Source organism: Dasypus novemcinctus, chromosome 24 (assembly GCF_030445035.2).
Source record: "Dasypus novemcinctus isolate mDasNov1 chromosome 24, mDasNov1.1.hap2, whole genome shotgun sequence".
In the NCBI taxonomy this organism is placed as follows: Eukaryota; Metazoa; Chordata; class Mammalia; order Cingulata; family Dasypodidae; genus Dasypus; species Dasypus novemcinctus.
Window position 1 is genome coordinate 50,825,560 of NC_080696.1, and position 17,696 is coordinate 50,843,255.

The 17,696-nt window shown below is 42.3% G+C and overlaps 1 protein-coding gene across 7 annotated transcripts in view; it reads left to right on the forward strand.

Annotated features, from left to right (window-relative positions):
- EYA2 (EYA transcriptional coactivator and phosphatase 2) overlaps positions 1 to 17,696 on the forward strand; it is a 297,037-nt gene that overhangs the window by 177,895 nt on the left and 101,446 nt on the right. For all 7 annotated transcript variants that reach the window (XM_058287182.2, XM_071211753.1, XM_004469912.5 and 4 more), the window contains 2 exons: positions 11,375 to 11,517; positions 16,858 to 16,941. In XM_058287182.2, coding sequence (XP_058143165.1) covers positions 11,375 to 11,517; positions 16,858 to 16,941 — 227 coding nt within the window. The remainder of the gene's footprint in view (positions 1 to 11,374; positions 11,518 to 16,857; positions 16,942 to 17,696) is intronic.

Consider the following 17,696-nt stretch of genomic DNA (forward strand, 5'->3'; position numbering starts at 1 on the left):
TCACAACAACAAAACAGACAAAATTTTTGAAAAACTGCTTTCAAGACACTGGATATCTGGCAATAAAGAATAATGATTCCTGAGAGATGAAGAAAATGTTGGGGTAAACTTTACAATTGCCCCAGCTTACTTCCTAGAGCAAGTTTCCAAGCCAAATCTCAGAGAGGGAGAAGCCAGGCAGAGCCCAGTGGACTTTCTGAATTGAGGAGATGGAACTGAGAGAATGGGGACACCAAAGCAGCTAGAGTTTACAGCACAGAATTCCAGCGAGGGGATAGCTGCAAAGAGAGAGAACTGCAGAGATCTACAAAATGACCCTTCTGAGTATTCAGTGGGTCAGCACATAATGGGAAGTAACTACCCCTTGCCAGGGAAAAAACAATCTGAAGGGATTTTAGGACAGTGCCTGACACTTACGTAAGAATAGATATAGTTAGTGTCTGTATCCACCATCTGGACTGGAAAACCTTGTGATTCACAGAGCATGTGTTAGAATACTCAGGATAGTTTTATCTTAGTGGTGGGAAAAAGAAGCCATAGACTAAATGCTGTTCTGTCCCACTATCAGATCTTAAAAGGGAGACTCAGAATGGCCAAACTGTTCCCAAGTAATGTAACAGCATCTCAGAGCAAAGGATCCAGCAAGGCAAAATTCACAATGCCCAGTACCTAATCAAAGATTACCAGGCATGAAAAAGGCAGGAAAACACAACTCATAGGAAAATAATAAGCAAATAAAAATCAAACCAGAAATGACACAAGATGTCAGAATTAGTTGAGAAGGACATTAAAACAGTTATAACTGGATTCCAGATGTACCAAAAGTGAAGTAGAGACATGAAACACAAAAAAGACCTAAAGTGAACTTCTAGAGGGAAGTGGATTTGGCTCAATGGACAGAGCATTCGCCTACCACAAGGGAGGTCCAGGGTTCAAACCCACGACTTCCTGACCCATGTGTTGAGCTGGGCCACACGCAGTGCTGATGCACACAAGAAGTGCCGTGCCATGCAGTGATGTCCCTGCATAGGGGAGCCCCACGCACAAGGAGTGCACCCCACAAGGACAGCCTGTGTGAAAAAAAAAAAGAGCAGCCTGCCCAGGAGTGGCGCTGCACACACGGAGAACTGACGCAACAAGATGATGCAACAAAAAGAGACACAGATTCTGGGTGCCACTGACAAGAATACAAGTGGACACAGAAGAACACACAGTGAATGAACACAGAGAACAGACCCGGGGGCGGGGAGGGAAGGGAGAGAAATAAATTTTAAAAATAAAGTGAATTTCTAGAGGTGAAACTACAACGTCTGAGATGAGAAATACACTGCATGGAAATGATGAAAGATTAGACATTGCAAAAGAAAAGATTAGTGAACCTGAAGACATAACAAAAGAAACAACCTAGAATGAAATTCAGAGGGGGCAGCAGACTTGGCCCAATGGATAGGGCGTCCACCTACCACATGGGAGGTCCGCGGTTCAAACCCGGGCCTCCTTGACCTGTGTGGAGCTGGCCCATGCGCAGTGCTGATGTGCTCAAGGAGTACCGTGCCATGCAGGGGTGTCCTGCGCGCAGGGGAGCCCCATGCACAAGGAGTGCACCCAATAAGGAGAGCCACCCAGCACGAAAGAAAGTGCAGCCTGCCCAAGAATGGCGCCACACACATGGCAAGCTGACACAACAAGATGACGCAACAAAAAGAAACACAGATTCCTGATGCCGCTGATAAGGATAGAAGCGGTCACAGAAGAACACACAGAGAATGGACACAGAGAGCAGACAACTGGCAGGGGGGTGGGAAGGGGAGAGAAGTTAAAAAAACTTTTTTTTAAATAAAAAAAAAAATTCAGAGGGAATAAAAATAATCCAAAAGGATGAAAACAGAATTAGTGAGCTATGGGACAACTTCAGGCAGCTGCATATATGTGTAATTGAAGTAATTATAAAAGGAAGATGGCAAGCAGAAGAAAAAATGAAGAAATAATGGCCGAACTTTTTCCAAATTTGCTGAATATGATAAACCCACAGATCCAAGAAGCTCAATGCACCCCAGGCACTTAAACACAAGAAATATGAAGGAAACAGTACCAATGCACATTATAATCAAATTGCTTAAAACCAGAGACAAAGAGAAAATCTTAAAAGCAGTCAAAGAGAAAAGACACATTAAGTACAAAGGGGCCACGGTAACAATGACAGAAGATTTCATGTGAAAAGAAGTGAGAAGTGAGAAGAGAGTGAGGTAGCATTTCTAAAGTACTAAAAGAAAAAAAAAACTAGAATTCTATATCCAGTGAAAATGCTTTGCAAAGAAGAAGGCAAAGTAAAGACTTTTTCAGACAAAAGCTGAGCAAATTGATTATCAGCATACCTTCAGTACAGGAAATATATAGAGGGATGCGGACTTGACCCAGTGGATAGGGCGTCCGTCTACCACACGGGAGGTCCGCAGTTCAAACCCCCGGCCTCCTTGACCCGTGTGGAGCTGGCCCATGTGCAGCGCTGATGCGCGCAAGGAGTGCCCTGCCACGCAGGGGTGTCCCCCGCTAGGGGAGCCCCACGCACAAGGAGTGTGCCCTGTAAGGAGAGCCGCCCAGCATGAAAGAAAGTGCAGCCTGCCCAAGAATGGCGCTGCACACACACGGAGAGCTGACACAACAAGATGACGCAACAAAAAGAAACACAGATTCCCAGTGCTGCTGATAAGGATAGAAGCGGTCACAGAAGAACGCGCAGCGAGTGGACACAGAGAGCAGACAACTAGCAGGGAGGGAGGGGGGATGGGAAGGGGAGAGAAACAAATCTTAAAAAAAAGAAATATATAGAATGTCCTTTAGGTAGAAGGAAATTGATGCTAAATAAAAATATAGATCTACATAAAGGAATGACGATCACTGGAAATGGTAACTATATGGGTAAACATATAAGATTTTTTTCTTGCTATTTACATCTCCTTGAAAGGTAATTTAGTGTAACAAAATAACAATGTATTGCCAGGTTTATAATGTATGTTGAGATAAAATGTGTGATAACAATAGCATAAAGACCTGGAGTAAAGAATTAGAAGTATTCTAAGATTTTTATATTCTCCATGGAGTGACATAGTATCACTCGAAGGTAGACTGCTATAAGTTAAAGATGCATACTGTAAACCCTAAAACAACCACTAAAATAACAAAACAAAATGTTAGAGCTAATAAGCCAACAAATAAGATAAAATGAATTATTAAAAATATGCAATAAATCCAAAAAAGAAAAAGAGAAGAGGGGGAACAAAGAACATATGGGACAAATTGGAAGCAAATACAAGATGATATGGACTTAAATCATATCAATAATCACATTAAATTTAAATGGTTAGGGGAGGGGATGTGGCTCAAGAGGTTGAACTCCCTCTTACCACATGGGAGGTCCCGGGTTCAGTTCCTGGTGCCTCCTAAAGAAGACGAGCAAGACAGCAAGCTGATGAAACAAGATGTTGCAATGAACTGACACAAGATGACAAAATGAGGATACTCAACTAGAGACAAAACAAGCAGGAAGTGGATGTGGCTCAAGTGACTAGGTGCCTCCCTCCCACATGGGAGGTCCTGGTTTGGTTCCTGATGCTTCCTTAAAGACGATGAGCAGACACAGAGAGCAAATACTGAGCACGAACAATGAGGGAGCGGGGGAGAAATAAATCTTTAAAAAATTCTTTTAAATGGAAAACACCACGATTAAAAAGCATAGATTGCCAGGTTGGATTTAAAATAATAACAAGAGAAGCAGGATTGGTCAATGGATAGAGCATCCGCCGACCACATGGGAGGTCCAGGGTTCAAACCAAGGGCCTCCTGACCCATGTATTGAGCTGGCCCACGCGCAGTGCTGATGTGCACAAGGAGTGCCATGCCATGCAGGGGTGTCCCCCGCATAGGGGAGCCCCACACACAGGGAGTGTGCCCCGTAAGGAGAACCACCCTGTGCGAAAAAAATGCAGCCTGCCCAGGAATGGCGCTGCACACATGGAGAGCTGACGCAGCAAGATGACACAACAAAAAGAGACACAAATTCCCAGGGCTGCTGACAAGAATACAAGCAGACACAGAAGAACACACAGCGAATGGACACAAAGAACAGACAACTGAGAGGGGGGAGAGAAATAAATAAATAAATCTTTTTTTAAAAAACCCGAAACAAAGAAACTCCAAGGAAAAATTCACAAATCTAAAATTATGGTTGGAGATTCCAACACCCTTCTCTCAATAGTTGTTAAAACAAGTATGAAGATCACCAAATGCAATGAATGTGCCTCACTGATGAAAGGGGATGTTGATGTGGAAGGAGCAGGGCGGGGGCGGGGAATGGGGTATATGGGAACCTCTTACTTTTTTAAAGTAACGTTTTGCATGATCTATTTATCTTAGGAAAGAAAGACAAAAAAATAGAAAGAAAATCATCAATGGTATAAAAGATTTGAGCAACACTATCAACCACTAGACATAACAGGCACTCAGTAGGACCTGCCATACAACAACAGGAAAATGCACACTCTTTTCAAGTTTACTGGGATACACATATTTTTTTACCATAAAACAAGTCTCAAATATAAAGGGATTCAGATCACACAAAGTAAATTCTTTGACTACAGTAGAACTAAATTAGAAATCAATATCAGAAAGATCACGGGAAAGCCCCCAATATTTGGAAATCAAGTAACACACTTCTAAATAACACATGGTCAAAGAAGATATCAAAGAGAAATTTAAAAGTACTTTGAACTGAGTGAAAATGAAAACACAACATATCAAAATTTATGGAATGTTGCTAAAGCAGTACTTAGAGGGAAATTATATTACTAAAAGCCTATTTTAAAAAAGAAGAATGGTTTCAAACCAATGATTTCATCTTCTACATAAAGAAATTGGAAAAAGAAGCGTACATCAAATCCAAAGTAGCAAACAAAGGGATATAATAAAGATCAGAATGGAAATTGAAATCTGAAAATAGAAAAACAATGGGGAACATCAGTGAAACCAAAAGCTAATTTTTTTAGAAGATCAATAAAATTGAGAAAACTCAAGGCAGGCTGATCAGGGGAAAAGAGAGAAGATCCCAATTACAGTGAAATGAGAGAGAGAGGTGATGTCACTGCAGATTCTACAGTTAAAGATGGATACAGGCCATTATACATTTGTCAAAATCTATGAAATTGTGTGGTACAAAGTTTAACCATAATATAAAAGAAATTTTAATAAAAATTGCATGTAAATGAAATTTTATGAACAATGTTATACATTTGACAACTTAGATGAGATGAACAAATCCCATGTAAAAAACTATGAAAGCTTATGTAAGAAGAAATAGGTAACCTAACAAGCCTGTATCTATTAAATAAATTAAATTTTTAAGAATCTTTCCACAAAGAGAACTCCAGGCCCACATGGCTTCAGTGATTAATTTTACCAACCATTTAAGGAAGAAATACCAGTTCTACCCAAGCTCTTGAAGAAAATTAAAGAGGAAGGCATATTTCCCACCTAACTCACTCTGAGATGAGCATTGCTATGATACCAAAACTAGTCAAAGGCATTATGAAAAAAGAAGATGATAGGCCAATATCTCTCATAAATATAGATACACATATTCAAACAAAATCTTAGCAGACCAATCCATTATTATTTTAATTTTTTTTCCACCTCCCCCCTCAAGATGGCTCCCTTGTTTGTCTGCTTGTTGTCTTTAAGAGACACTAAGAACTAAAGCTGGGACCTCCCATGTGGGAGGCTAGTGCCCAACTGCTTGAGCCGCTTCTGCACCCTGCTGTTGCATCATCTGCTCATTGTGACACCTGCTTATTGTGACATCTGCTCATTGCGGCAGTTGGCATGTCTGCTGGTTGCAGTGTCTGCAGCATCTGCTTATTGTGGTGTCTGCTCATCTTCTTTAGGAGGCACCGGAAACCAAACCCAGGACTTTCCATATGGGAGGTGGTCACCCAATTTCTTGAGCTACATCCTCTCCCCCAATAATATATTTTAAAAGGATAATACATCATGATCAAGTGGAATATATCCCAGGAATTCAAGAATGGTTTAGCATTGATAATCAGTAGGTATCAATATCAAACTGGGGGAAAATGATCACTTCACTAGACACAGTAAAAGCTCTTAACAAAACCCATCACCTATCCCTGATGATGCAGCATATGTGTACAGGAGGGAACTTCCTAGGTCAGCTAAAGAGCAGCTTACAGAAAACTACAGCTGTCTTCTTAAGATCAGAAACACGACAAGGATGTCACCATTTCCGTTCGGTGTTGTTCTAGAGGGTCTAGCCAGAGCAATAAAGTAAGAAAAAGAAATTAGAGGCATTTCAGTTGAAAAGAAGAAGAAAAACTTCATGAAGTAAAATGACATGACCACCTGTGTAAAAAGTCTAGTGGAATCTTTTAAAATCAACTGTATTTCTATATACTAGCAACAAACAATAGGAAATAGAGTTTTATTTTATTTTAAACTTACCAACTTTATTTTTTAATCTTTCTTATTTTAGAATATAAATATTAAGTGAAATTTCTCTCAAATAATATGATCTAATTGCACCCCAAAGGATATGGTTTTTTCAAAATTTTAGGAAATAGAATTTTAAATGCCATGTATAATATCATCAAAAATATGAAATGCTTCAGGATAAATCTGACAAAAGAGGTGTAAGACCTATGTGCTGAAAACTGTAAAACATTGTTGGGAGGAGGTGAAACCTAAATAAATGGAAAAATACTTTTTGTTCAGGGGTCAGAAGATGTAATATTATTAAGATGTTATTTATCCCCAAATTAATCTATAGATTTGATATCATATCTATAAAAATCCCAAGCTTTTTTTGTAGAAATTGGCAGGCTGATTCTAAAATTAATATAGAAAGGCAAATTACCTGGAATAGAGAAAACAGCTTTGGTAAAGAATAACAAAGTTAGAGTGTTGGCACTTATTAAAAAGCCACAGTAATCAAGACAATGTTGTATGGGCAAAAAGACAGACAATTAGATCAAAGGAACAGAATAGAGTTCGGAATTAACTCCCATGTATATGGACAGCTGATTTTTGACAAAGGTGTACAGGCAAAGCAATGGAAAAGAACAGTCTTCTCAAAAAACAATGCTGGAAAAACTGGATATCTAGATGCCAAAAAAACCAGCCAAACAAACAAAAAAACCTGTACTTTGATCCATACCTCACACAAAATACAAAACTTAACTCAAAGTAGATCACAGACCTAAATATAAAAACTACAGAACTTCTAGAAGAAAATATAGGAGGAAATGTTTATGACTTTGTCTTAGGCAAAGAATTCTTAACTATGGCACAAAACATGATCTGAGAAGGAAAAAGTGATATAAGTTGGACTTCAGGGAAACGGACTTTGGCCCAGTGGTTAGGGCGTCCGTCTACCACATGGGAGGTCTGTGGTTCAAACCCTGGGCCTCCTTGACCCATGTGGAGCTGGCCCATGCGCAGTGCTGATGTGCGCAAGGAGTGCCGTGCCATACAGGGGTGTCCCCCGCGTAGGGGAGCCCCACGCGCAAGGAGTGCACCCATAAGGAGAGCCGCCCAGCGCGAAGGAGGGAGCAGCCTGCCCAGGAATGGCGCCGCCCACACTTCCCGTGCTGCTGACGACAACAGAAGCGGACAAAGAAACAAGACGCAGCAAGAAGACACAGAAAAACAGACAACCAGGGGAGGGGAGGGGAATTAAATAAATAAATAAATAAATAAATAAAAGTTGGACTTCATATAATTTGTCAACTTGTTCTTTGAAAGACATTGTTAGGAGAATACAAAGACAAGCCACGGTTCGGGAGAAAATAACTGCAGGGCATTTATCTTATAAAGTACATGTATCTAGTATATAAGGAACTCTCTGCTACCTTCGCAGTAGAATGGCTGTCATCACAAAGACTGACCTTATCGAGGGTCGGCAATGATGTGAGCAACCTGCAATTTTATACACTGCTGGTGGGAACGTAAAATGGTACAGCAGCATCGGAAAACATTTTAGCAGCTTCTTAAAAAGTAAAACGTTCACTTATAATATGACCCAGCAATCGCCCTTCTGGGTATTTACCAAAGAGGAAAGTAAGTTTATGTCCATACAAGGACTTATATATGAATGATCATAGCAGTTTTATTTGTAATAGCAAAACACTGGAATCAATCCAAATATCCATCCACAGGTGGACAAACTGTGGTATATCTATAAAATTGATTATTGCTCAGCAATACAAAGTCATAAACTATTGATACATACAATAACATGGATTAAATATATGCTAACTGAAAGAAGCCAGACCAAAAAATATATATATTTCTATATATGTATATATACACTGTATGATTCCATTTGTTTGAAACTATAGAAAAGACAAACTAATCTTTAGTGACAGAAAGATCAGTTGTTGCCTGGGAATAGGAGCAGGGGGAGGGATTATAATGGAGAACATGAAAATTTGGGGAGGTGATGGATATCTTCATTACTTTGATTGTGATGATGGTTTCATGAATATGTGCATACACTGAAATTTATATTGTACATTTTAAATATCTGCCTTTCATTGTATGTCGATTATACCACAATAAAACTGTTAAAATAAATGCATACATGCATAAAAATGGAAAAAGAATTAAGTGACTCCGAGAAAAGTTTACATAAATTGTTCCAGCCTGTACTCCCCTGACTGTGACCTTGAACTTTGACCCTCCTTCTGAAGAATGTGTAAGGTTGGGAAAAGACCTGCTGTATTTTTGGATCCCCTTGTAAATTGGCTTCACACACAGCTAATTTTAGATACTTCTTAAGTGGCTGGATTTTCTCCCCTACTTTTAATAATACTTGACTGGATTTTAATGGAGACAACAAATGTTTTCCAACCCCAGTAACCTTAGAAACACCAAGTGAGTCAGACTAGCCCCTATTACATTTTATTTAAGCATCTGTGAATTTATTTACTGCCTGTTCCTCATCCTCCAGAAAAATGAGGACCAGGCATTCTCTTCGCTAGTTCAATGTTTGGAAATCTCTAGTGCTGTATCTGAAAATGTTGTGGAGTTGGAGGAAGCCCAGCAGATGTGACATTTCAAAATCACATCTTTCCTTATTATGTCCTTATCTGCTAGGAAGTTTTATAAATATTAAATAAAGTTTAGTCCTTTAGGTCTGGAGCGGAGGGGAGGAGATAGTCCTTCCATGGTGGGGGAACCATCAGTCCATTGCCAAGTACTTTTATTTTTTTATTTATTTATTAAGATTTATTTATTTATTTATTTCTCTCCCCTTCTCCCCCACCCCGGTTGTCTGTTCTCTGTGTCTATTTTGCTGCGTCTTCTTTGTCTGCTTCTGTTGTTGTCAGCGGCACAGGAATCTGTGTTTCTTTTTGTTGTGTCATCTTGTTGTGTCAGTTCTCCGTGTGTGCGGCACCATTCCTGGGCAGGCTGTACTTTCTTTCCCACTGGGCGGCTCTCCTCACAGGGCGCACTCCTTGCGCATGGGGCTCCCCTATGCGGGGACACTCCTGCGTGGCAGGGCACTCCTTGCGCGCATCAGCACTGTGCATGGGCCAGCTCCACAAGGGTCAAGGAGGCCTGGGGTTTGAACCACGGCCCTTCCATGTGGTAGACAGACGCCCTAACCACTAGGCCAAATCTGCCGCCTGCCAAGTACCTTTAAAGAAAAGTATTTTCCCCCAGTGGTCGGAGAACTGCAGATTATTAGGGGAGAAAAGGAGAGCTGGAGGTAGCAGGACACTCCAAGAGCTAAAACTAGCAGCTATGAAAGGAGACCATGGGAAGGGGTGTTCTCTGAGGTTCCAGGCCTCTTTACTGTCCTGTCACTCTCTGCTGACAAGGACAGGCCTGGATTTTAGGCCTGGCTTTGCCACTTCTTTGCAGGATACTATGTCATTTCACCAAGCCTCACTTTCCTCATTAGTTAAGCAGAGGCGATGTAAAAGTGTCATAAAGAGCCATGCAGGGAAGCGGACATGGCTCAACTGATAGAGCATCTGCCTACCATACAGAGGGTCCAGGGTTCAAACCCAGGGCCTCCTGACCCATGTGGTGAGCTGGCCCACGAGCAGTGCTGCCAAGTGCAAGGAATGCCGTTGCACGTAAGGGTGCCCCACGCGCAAGGAGTGCACCCTGCAAGGAGAACCACCCCACATGAAAAAAAGTGCAGCCCGCCCAGGAGTGGCACCACACACATGGAGAGCTGACACAGCAAGATGACAACAAAAAAGAGACGTGGTTTCCCAGTGCCGCCAAGGGTGCAAGCAGACACAGAAGAACACACAGTGAGTGGACACAGAGCAGACAGTGGGGGGGGGGGGAGGGGAAGGGGAGAGAAATACATAAAATAAATCTAAAAAAAAAAAAAAGAGCCATGAACGTTCAGCAACCTCTGTGCTGAAACAGCAATAACAACAAAACCTGGGAGGCCACTTTAGGACCTGAGCACTGGGAGGTCATCAGACAACGTCCCAAGGCAGGCAGAGGGCAGCCTCTCGGTGCCACTTGAGGAGAACAGCGTGGTCCACCCTTCGCCTGCTCACCGATGGCCTGTGGCTGGGGGTCTAGTCAGGCCAGACTCCAACCCCACCATCTGCCAAGCACCTCCTAATTGCCACATCTGTGCCAGCGGCTGAGACACGTATAATCTCATTTAATTCTTACAATGACAAATCCCTTAACATGCAATGCCTGAAAGACTTTTTGTTGAGTAGAGAAAGGAATAAGCCCCTTAGGGAGAGGGACAGAGAGAATTCTCACACACACACACCCCAATTTGCCTCTAAGTCTTTTAAAGCTAGAAGAGGCTGAATGTCCACTTAGATATAAATATTTATTTTCTTTCCTGTCAGTCTAGAGAGTCTCAAGCTTTAAGATACGTAGAGTTGTAAACATGAAAGTATGTTCCCTATAACTGCAGCCTCCCCAGCCCCTCCCTTGCCCCCTTCAGCTCTCTCCTCAATTATCCTTACCCAGGGGCCTTCCCTGACCACCCCTGTGTAAATTGCAGCCCCAACACTCCCTGACCCCCTCCCCCATGGCACCATCTGACATGTTACATAGTCCCTTGTTTCTGTCTAATATTGTCTCCTCTCTCTGGAATATAAGTGATGAAAGGACCAGGCCGTGTCCCCATGCCCCCAGCAGTGCCTGCTCAATCAGTATTTGCTGGTTGTATGAGCGATTATGAGCAGACAGTTCAAGGGGCCTCCAAAAGGGGCTCTAACTGCATGCCTCCCTGCCTCGAGCGCTGCCCCTGGGCCCTTCCAGGTGGAGGGAGGGCTGGCGTGCCTCTGACTGTCCACCCCTCCCTTTCTTATACCAGGTGAATATAACACACACAATGGACCTTCCACGCCGGCAAAAGAGGGGGACACAGACAGGCCCCACCGGGCCCCCGATGGGAAGCTCCGAGGCCGGTCTAAGCGCAGCAGTGACCCCTCCCCAGCAGGGGACAACGAGATCGAGGTAACTCCACGCGGCCCCTTGCTGCCTTGGTGAATGTAATCCCCATCTGCCCATCGCCTGAGCAGGGGGGTGGAGGGACAAGTTATCTCCAAATACGTGGGGGAAGAGTTGTCCTTATGTTCCCAAAGCACAGTTACAGAAAAGATGGTTTAAAGGTACAGGAGGGAAGGATTGTTGGGACGTAAGGAAGGAGGTCATCAGCAGGTGACTCCAGTGGGCACTGTTGACTCACTGGAGAGAGTGAAGAGCTGTGGTTCTCCAACTTTCGCCACATCAGAGTAATGCTGAGAACTTGCCGACACACAGGCTGCTCATTCAGAGTTTCCCACTTAACAAGTCTTGGGTGGGTGCATTTCCAACAAGCACCCAGGTCATGCCGATGCTGCGGGTTGGGGACACCTTTTGAGAGGCCCAGATAAAGAAGGTGAAGGCTGGTAGACCTTCTCAGTTGGTCCTAACCCTGACTATGTGCTGGAATCATCTGGGATACTTTTTTGAAATACAAATACCAGCCCACCCACTTTGGGGGCATATATTTAAAAGTTTCCCTGGTGATTTTAATATGGCTTATGTATTTATCTACCTGGAGGCTGGATGCATTTTCATCCCTTTCTGTGATTCTGAGTTTCTCAGACAGTGATTCTCAGCCTTGGCTCCGTATTAGAATCTCCTGGGAGCTTTGGGAAAAAACCTTCATTCTCAAGCTACACCCCATATCTATTAAGTCAGATTCCCTGAGGGTGGGACCGCAGGCATTAGTAATTTTAAAAGCACCTTGGATGACTCCGGTGTACAACCCAGCATGGAAACTACTGGTCTAGGGGATGCACCCATCTTTATAATCAAGCAAGTTTAGTATTATTGATCTGGCATGGATATTTTTCCAAACAAGTTTTTTTTAAAAACATCATGTTTTGGGGAGGGAGTGGGTGCTAGTGGGAGAAAAATGGGCAGTTTACCAGTTTGTACTTCTCTGCAAAAGGCAGTCATTTGTTGGTTTAAATGTACCAAACCAATATAGGTTAGTATTGGCAAACCCCATGCCAGCACCAAGAAATTCAAATGTATCATCACATCCGAGGTCACGATCCTGTATACTTTATGTAGCAGCTACAAAATTCATCCTACAAATGTAGATGTGCTAAGAAATATAATTTTCATTATTTACTTAAAATCAGCATAGTTTTGACTCTTGAGTTCCCATCCTACCAAGATGGTAGGAAATTCCATCTCACTGTTGGGACTTCTCCCCTCACAGAATTGTATGAGAAATCCCGGAGTTTGAGTGGTCTCAGAAACCAGAAGAAAAGCTTCTAATCTCCAGTCTGTCTTGGCTTCTGCTGCCTTTGTCATTGTCAAAGTCTGTGGTGGTCTGTTCAAGTCCAGACAGTCTCTGGGGTTTCCATGCCATGCATGATTAGGTGTAGGAATTCTTTCTGAGACTGAAAACCTTGGAATATTAGCTATAGTGCTTTGGTTGCATGCAACAGAAACCAATTTTGCTTACTTAGGCAAAAAAGAATATATTTGAAGGCAAAGACTCAGAGAGGAGATCATAAAACCAGGTTCAGAAAGAATGGGAACAAAGGCAGTCCTGGGGCTCCTAGCGAACCTTGGGGTGCCAGCTCCTGCCAGGTGATCCATTTTAGATTCCAGTTGCACTGCACAGCATGTCAGATTTCAAGGAGAGAACATCCCATCGGCCTGGCTGGGTGTCATGCTTGCCCCTTGACTGATATTCGCACCAAGACACCACACAATTGGAAAAGAAAGCCAGGGTGTCCTTATCAGAAGACCGGGTAATACCGGGGCCCCAGATAGCAAATGCCCACTACCAGGGCATGTTATTTAGCTGGTGTTCACTAGTACAGCTGGATTGGTTGTTCATGGCTCCTGCCTGTGCTCATTGCCCTAGGAGGTGTTCACTGTTGTGAATATCACCCTTGCCTGCTGCACTTGGTTGGCCTCCTGGGAGTATCAGCAGCCGTCACCTCTGAGGTCTTGACCTGCCCTAGCGATGGGCTACCAAGCAAGTCATGTGGTCCCACTGCTCATGGGACCATTCTCAGTCCAGGGGATTCTCTTCTTTCTTTTCCCCTAATTCTGAAAGCCTCCCCCCTCCACCCCCATCAAGGAGACTCACACAATCCCTTCAGTGGGTGTGGGTCTGGAGGAAAATTAATAGACTTCAGGTTGCATTTGCTTTCTGTTCTGTCATATTCCTGACACTTTTCTACCAACTTGAAGTTGTGGAACTATGGCATACACAGAAAGTAACACATTCATTAATATTTCCCAAAAAATTATGCAGACACCTAACATGGTTTCTATTCTTAGTCAGAGACAGGGTGGGCAGGGGGAAGAGACATTGTTCCATTAGACTGCAAAAGGGTGAATTGTGGCATGGAAGTCAGAGATTATGGGGTGATACTATTCTGGAAACATCTGCTTCTCAATTCCAGCATAAGTACCACTGGGCAAGAACAGCTGAAAAGGTGTGAGCTGTGTTTCACTTCTGTGCTTAATGTCAACATAGAGGGTTTGCATGGGTCACACCTCTTAAGTCTTTGGCAGTCTGCTAATGACTGAAGCCCATGAGAGAGAAATTATGTAGAAAAGTGGAAAGGAGGAAAATTCTGAGTGTGTATTAGTTTAAATCCTTTCAGCTGCAGGTGCCAGAAACCAACTTGTGCTAGCTTAAGCAAAAAAGCAGAATTTATTTTAAAGATACAAGTGCTTTCTTGGAACCCAAGGGCAAAGGTCCAGCGGGGAACCAGAAAGGTACTGGACCATCAGGCAGGCAGAGGCAGGGAATCATGTTAAGATTGATTCTCCCTATATCCACAGTGAAGGTGCTGGAATTTTCCATCCATAGTCACCGAAGTGTCCCCATGCACTGAAGATGGGGCCCAGCTTGCATCTGGCTCTCTCACCCTACCCCTCATTCTGCCCCCAATGGAAATTGGGTCCTGGAAGTGTGTTGGGTTCTCTTTCCATCTTTCACCCCCCTGTTCTTCTCTCCCTTCTCTCTCTCTCTTCAGACTGATTTTCTATAATATTCAGATTATACAGCCAAGCTTGACCACCAACAGCCACCTAAACACAGTGAATTTCTTTCAAGGCTCCCAACTTGGGTTAAGGGCCCACTCTGGCCCCATCCACAAGGGAGAAGAATCACTTACAAAATGGCCTTGTGAAACTTACCACATAAGGATCTAGAGCAAGACATAGAGTAGGGAGGTGGCTAATGGAGGGAGGCCATTGGAGAGGAGCAGGCACACTTCCTCAGAGGGGGTGGAAGAGATAAATTGATGGAACCTGCTTTAAATTTGAAAATAGTCACTGATTTTTTTAAATTTTCTCACCAAAAGCAGTGGTTCTCAAACTATTTTGACCATGACCCATATTGAGAAAAATACTTAATATTGTGACCCAATACACACATACACATAAATATAACTAATCCCAAAAATCCAGAAAACATTACTGAGCTCTATGAACGGCTTTGAAAAACTCTGCACTGAAGGACCTAGTGTGCTAACTGAACTTTTACCTATTAGATCTATCCTGCTCTTCACTCTAAAGGCGTGGCAAACGCTAAGGTGTAAATACAGAGACTGACTTCCAGAGAAGCCACAGGTGGCCTGTTCAAGATGGCGGACTGAGTAGTTGCAATTGCCTCCCCTCCCCACATCAACCGCCTAGGTTCTCAATCAGCTCCTCTGCTCTTAAAAAGAATGATCACCAGGAAAATGACGAAAACCAACAGTATGAAAATAAAGGCCAAAATAAATAAATAGGATAAAGGAGAAGAGAGGTAATTTAAGAAACAGAAGAGAACTTAGAAAAATTCTCATTGGTTCCCTCGTAAGAATTCAAGGAGATGGTGCATCCATAAAGTGATAAGTGGAGGCTATTGAAAGAAACACTCAGAGAAAAATAAAATGCTGTTGTAAATTTTTAAATGACTGTGAGAATCAAAAGCTTGATAGGATGGTTGGCAGAGAAAGTTTAAAAAAATTCTCAAAACATAGGCCAGAAAGAAATATAGTAAATACCTTAAAAGGATAATAGACAATTTATCGATCTAAAAGACCTAGTATTTGATGATTGGGAATTCTGGAAAGAGAATAGTGGAAAAGATGTGAGGAAATTACTAAATAAGAAAACAAAAATTTTCAGACCTACAGAAAGAATCAAGTCATTGGATTGAAAAACCTTAAGTGCTGAACAGTGAATGAAAAAAAGACCCTACCTAGATATATCCTCCTAGAATTTGAGGACACCAAATATAAAGAAAGGACCCTTTAAAAAAAAAATCCTACAGAGAAAAGAAAAACCTACAAATGACTGAGGATAAGTGAAGCAGCACATTTTTCATCATTGATGCTGGACCCTAGAAGATAATGGAGAAATTCTTTTGAAGATCTAGAGGACATTGTTTTGAAATGGGAATTCTGTACTCAGAGAAACTATAGCTCAAAATAAAGATATAATCGGATATGTAAGAATTCAGAAAGATTACTTTCCTTGTATCCTTTCAGAAGTAGTAACTAAAGATAGACTGAAGCAAAACAAGGAAGTAATGCAAAAAAGAGACTTGAGATGCAGGTAACAGTGGATCTGACCCAGCTCTGCTGTGAAGAGCAGTCTTGAGACACTGACCACACAATAAGCCTAAAGAAGAGCTGGTCCACATTAGAGCAACTTACAACCAAGGATGGACACCTCTGGAACAGAGATTCCTGGTTTTGAGAATGTAATAAAAGCATATGATTGCAAATAAGAAAAAACAAAAATAATTGATAAACCCCAGCAGAAACAAAAGGTTATAGCAGAGGCATGATTCAGATTTGGATAAATTGAGATATGGCATGATTTTGAACATTTAGTGGAGTGTAAAAAAGGAGAGAGTACGTGCATTATTTAGAGTTAATAGCGGTAATCACCAGAATTGCTAAAGACAGAAATGGTTAAAAGCAGTTGGGCTTGCGGTGAGGGGTGAATGTAAAATGGTAGTATTTCATTTTGTCAAATATGTGATATTTAGTGTTGTTTGGGGTTTGAACTCCTTTTATGAGATTTTATGTGGAAGGGAAAGAACCAGCTTCTTGATTCTGGAATCTACAGGGTTGACAGGAACCCAAAAATTGGCCATGAGAATATCCAGATAAGGTTGAATGGGAACGCAACACTGCATCAGTCAGTCACATGTTTTATAACTGAAAAGATAATGTTTTCCAAGACCCTTTCTCCTCCAAGGGAATTAATTTCTGCAGACATTAAGTCAGATGCAAGCGAGTCCATTTGTCTCCATTCTCTTCTTCTCTTTCATCACAGCGTGTGTTCGTGTGGGACTTGGATGAGACAATAATTATTTTTCACTCCTTACTCACGGGGACTTTTGCATCCAGATACGGGAAGGTAAGAATCAATTTTGTCATTGTATTTTTTCTCCATCCTGACTGTCTGTCCAGCCAGTTTGTCCTGGGAATTGTGGGGGCAGTTGGGAAGCAGCTTCTCTAGCAAAAGTTGCTCCTTTGGGTTAGCCAAGGTCTGAGAACTCCTATGGAATTTTCTTTTGACATGTGCAAATTTAATTTGCATCCCTTTCTATTATCTCTCATGTCTTTCCTGTTAACACATGAAGCAGTCAACATCTACTTGATAGGACATGAGCTCATGGTTTTCAGCTGTCTCCCTCCTGAGAGGGCTACGCTCCTTTACAGGCAAAAACAGTAATTCTGATTTTCAAAAAATGAAGGAAGATACTTTTTTTTCCTTCCCTGTTGTTTATGTTAGTATCTCCGACAGATGAGTTTAATTTTCCTTCCATTTTTTTGAGACAAGAGTGGGGGTGGAGGGTGCATTGCCCAGCTCCCACGTGGGTCTTAGCTTGGCCAGTGCCTCATTGACAGATTATATCAAGGGAACCGTCCAGTTAGGATTCTGGGCAAATGCTATCTACTGGTTGGTGGTGAATGGAAGAAACGTTGAAACTGCCTTAATAATGCAAAAAGGAGCCCCACTGCTCAGAACCCTGACCCCGCCAATTTTTTGCATTCACCCTGTGGTCTCTGCAAACCACATATGGATGCTCCAGACAGCCACTGCTGCTTCAGGGGAGACGGGGGTGCACAGGACGGCCTAGTTACCCTCCCTTCAGAGGTGGGTGACCT